Source organism: Petaurus breviceps, unplaced genomic scaffold, assembly GCF_028583685.1.
Source record: "Petaurus breviceps papuanus isolate PSGF00001 unplaced genomic scaffold, PetGlider_PUasm1.0 98, whole genome shotgun sequence".
Taxonomy (NCBI): domain Eukaryota; kingdom Metazoa; phylum Chordata; class Mammalia; order Diprotodontia; family Petauridae; genus Petaurus; species Petaurus breviceps.
In genome coordinates, this window is record NW_027187460.1 from 716,101 (window position 1) to 720,501 (window position 4,401).

At 42.2% G+C, this 4,401-nt stretch overlaps 1 protein-coding gene across 1 annotated transcript in view; it reads left to right on the top strand.

The window, feature by feature from the left end:
• The window catches only part of LOC138155892 (prostate stem cell antigen-like), a 25,821-nt gene that overhangs the window by 6,046 nt on the left and 15,374 nt on the right, over positions 1-4,401 (top strand). The window contains exon 2 of the mRNA XM_069081158.1: positions 3,397-3,516. Coding sequence (XP_068937259.1) covers positions 3,397-3,516 — 120 coding nt within the window. The remainder of the gene's footprint in view (positions 1-3,396; positions 3,517-4,401) is intronic.

A 4,401-nucleotide genomic window follows, 5' to 3' on the forward strand; every position in this document is an offset into this window, starting at 1 on the left:
GAAGAGAAGAGAAGAGAAGAGAAGAGAAGAGAAGAGAAGAGAAGAGAGACAGAGAAGGAAAGAGACAGGAAGAGAAAAAAGAGAGACAGAGAGAAAGAAAGAGAGGAGACAGGGAGGGAGAGAGAGAACAGACAGAGAGAAACAGAAAAATAAAGAGAGGAGACAGAGGGAGAGAAAGAGACAGACAGACAGATACAGAGAGAGAGAAAGAGAGAGAGGAGAGAGAGAACAGACAGAAAGAGAGAGAGAGAGAGAGAGAGAGAGAGAGAGAGAGAGAAGAGAGGAGAGCATTTAAACTTGAAGATTGTAGACTACCAACAGACCTCCTTAAGAGCAAAGATTCTTTTGTTTCTGTGTTTCTACCTCTAGCATTGGGCACAGTGTCTTGTGCCCAGCAGTACTTCAGAAATGGGTTGAAATGGAATGCCATCTGCCATCGCTGTAACTTCCAACCTCTATCCCAGTTCCACCCTCTGGGGCTGAGCAGAGAAAGTCTAAACCTTCTTCCCCATGCCAATTGTTTAAATATTTGATTCCAATTATGCCCAAAGGGCTATAAATAATTTCATATCCTTTAACCCAGCAATACCACTCCTAGGGTTATATCCCAAAGAGATCATAAGAGTGGGAGGAGGACCCATATGCACAAAAATGTTTATAGCAGTTATAGCAGCTCTTTTTGTGGTGGCAAAGAATTGGAAATCAAGGGGGTGCCCATCAATTGGGGAATGGCTGAACAAGTTGTGGTATATGCATGTTATGGAATACTATTGTGCTATAAGAAATGAGGAGCAGATTGACTTCATATTTACCTGGAGAGGCATATACAAACTGATGCTGAATGAGAAGAGTGGAACCAGGAGAAATTTGTACACAATTACAAACACAACGTATGTGTGATGACCAACTTTGATAGACTGGACTCCTCTCAGCAATGCAGTGATATAAGTCAATCCCAAAAAACTCATGATGGAGAGAAATGTGTGCATCCAGAGAAAGAACTAGAAAGAACTGAGTTTATATCCAGATGGAAGCAAACTACCTGATATTTTTCCTTTTCTTGTTTGGTTTTATTTCCTCTTTACCATTTTCCATTCCATCTGATACAATCCGTCTTTATAACCTGACTAATGCATAATGTGAAAGTATTTACAGATCCGATACTTGACTATATGTTGCCATAGGGGGAGGGGAGAGAGGGGGACAAAATGTGAAACTCAAGGAATTGTGGAATTGAATCCTGTAAACTAAAAGTAAACAAACTAATTAATTTAAAAAAATAAAAAAATATTTGATTCCAGCTCTCCCTCTCCCATCCAAAGTCCTTTCTACTTCCAGCTAAACAACCCTAGACCCCTCAGAGGACTGTCGTGCAGCATACTCTCTGGTCCTCTCTCCATCCTGGTCATCCTTCTTTTGGAGGCGCTCCTGTTTGTCACTGTCCTTTAGACAACGCTCTATCCACAGAGCACCAGCTGTCCAGGGTAGAGAAGAAGCTTCAAGTCTCCTTTCTCCTGGAAGGGCACAAGGACAAGGAGCCACAACCTCTTCTCCAATTTGTCCCCCTGCTTGGGGTGTGGGGAGCAGCAGGAGGGCAAACACAGACATTCTTGGGCTCTGTCCACGGAGGAGACAATGAGATGACCCCAAATGCAGACCCTGCCTCGCTTCTTTTCTTCTAGCCCTTCCCTTCCCTGGCATGAGCAAATGAAGAGATTGCCAAGGCCTCACTCAGGGGCATCATGTCTGGAGTGCTGATCTCCTCATAGCCTATGAAACTTGCCACATCATGGGTGGAGAAGTTCCACACAGGTCTGGGCAGCTCCATTCAGGCTGGGCACCAGCAGTGGACCTGGGACCTAGAACAGGGACTGCACTGGCTAGTTTAACACTCAAACATCCTGGCAGTATGGCAAACATGGTGGACAGAACCCTAGGCTCAGGTAGGGGAATTCCCTTTACCAATGAAATCTTGACTCCAGTTCCTTTTTCTGTCCTTCTTCAACCCAATGCTCTTGGTTCTTGGATCAAGAAGAATGTATCTACTCCATCTTCCATGCAACAGTCCTTCAGAGATTTGAAGATAGAAGACTAAATACTCCCAGTTCTTTCAAGTAATATCTGAGTGGTGTGATCTCCAGTTCTCTCACCTGCCTCCATTTTATCAGTGGTGGTTCTAAAATGTGGTGTCAGACAGGGAAGAGGAACTGGACCTATGCTTTCATTGGCAGAAGGAACTCCCAAACAAGGAGACTTCCTCGACCAACGCAGGTTGCATTTCTCCGAAACTTAAGAGTCTTACAGAATTTCTTAGAGCAGTGAAAGGCCTTTAAGTGACTTGTCCAGGGTCAGGGAGCCAATGTCTGTCTGAGACAGGGCTTAAATCTATAACTTCCTAGTTTGAGGGACTGAGCTCTATCTACTACATCAAAATGACCCTCATGGAGCTGAGAACTGTACAAAATATTCCTGATATGGTCTGACCAGGGCCCATCATGTAACTTTCCTCTGCCTCATTTCCTGAATCTATGAGCGACAAAATTGGACTAGATGATTGCTAAGCTTCCTTCCAGCTTTAACCTTCAGTATTCTGTGGTCTTTTCCAGCTCTGTTATAGTATGTTTTATTTTAAAAAGTCCCTCCTAAGTCTAATATTTCAGGTTCTAAGGTCCCTTCTAAGACTCATTACAGCGCTATTATTCTATTTTCATTCAGTTGACCAAAACCCATTTATTTTTGTTTAATCATTTTTCAGTTCTGTTCAACTCTTCATGATCTCATTTGGGGTTTTCTTGGCAAAGATATTGGAGTAGTTTGCCATTTCCTTCTCTAGCACATTTTACAGATGAGGATACAAAAGGGTGAAGTAACTTGCCCAGGGTCACTCAGTTGTCTCAGTGTCTGAGACCCATTTGAACTCAGAGAGATGAGTCTTTCTGACTTTGGGACTGGCACTCTATGCTGTTTCCTCTAGCTACCCCAAGGATTTGTTAAATACTTACTATGTTCCAGGCATTGTGCTAAGGGTAAAAGAAGAGAATAAACATTTATTAAGCACTTACTATATGCCAGACACTCTAGTAAGTACTTTACAAATATTATCTGGTTTGATCCTCACAACAAAGCTGGGAAATACTACCACCACCACCACTACTGCTACTACTACTAGTACTAGTACTACTACTGCTACAATTATTATCGCTACTGCTACTATTGGTATTGCTACTTCTACTACTGCTGCTTCTACTACTACTACTACTGCTGCTGCTGCTGCTACTACTACTACCATTGCTACTGCTACTACTACTACTACTACCTAACATGTATATCATGCTTACTATGTGACCACTGAATTGAAGAAGGCAGATATTCAGTCTGGTTTGTTTCTTCCCACAGGAAGTGCTCTACAATGTTATACATGTGTGGGGGACAGCTGCCATGGAAAGGGCCAAAGGTCTGCCAACTGTTCATCCTCTGATGCCTACTGTGAGACCATTGTGATAACTGCTCAGTTTGGTAAGTTTCTGCCATGATAAGGAACAATGAGGAAGATGAATAAAAGCCCCCATTTTTGTAGGGCTTTAATATTTACAAAGTGTTTTCTTCAAAACAGCCCAGTGAGGTAAGTAATCAGGATTACTGAGAACATTTTATAGAGGAGACAAATGGAATTCAGCAAAAGAAAATGACTTGCCCAGGGTCACACATTTAGTAAGTGGAACGGATAGAATTTCAGCCTTGGCTTTCTGATTATTAATTTCTTGACCTTTACACTGCAGGGAAGCGATAGGGCTTGCTTTATTTGACCCATAAATGTGATAGACATTAATCAATGGGTATTGACCAATCACCAACCATTTGCCTATCCCTATGCCAAGTGTGTGGGGCTGGAGAGTAAAGGAAAGTATAACCTCTGACCTCAAGGAACTCAAAATTCAATTGAGGAAACATGACTCAAGCAGGTAAAATGGAGGACCACTGCAGAATGTTCAGTTGTATGATAAAAACTCTAGGTTTTCAGAGAAGGACATGCAGTGCATTCAAAAGAATGCTGAATGTGGAGGCCCATGTCTTGGGTTCAAAGCCCTACTCTTCCTTTGGGCCTCAGTTTCCCCATCTATAAAATGATAGAGGTGGACTTGGTGACCCCGAAGGTCCAGTCTACCTCTAGGATTTATGATCATAGGATTCTGAGATAGAAAACATTTCACAAAGGAGCTTAGTCTCTAAAGATAGATAGACAGACAGATAGGTAGAAAGATAGATGGGTAGATAGATGGATGGATGGATGGGTGGATGGATAGATAGGTGGATAGAGAGATGGATGGATAGATGGATTGGTAGGTAAGTAGATGATAGATAGATAGATAGATAGATAGATAGATAGATAGATAGATAGAT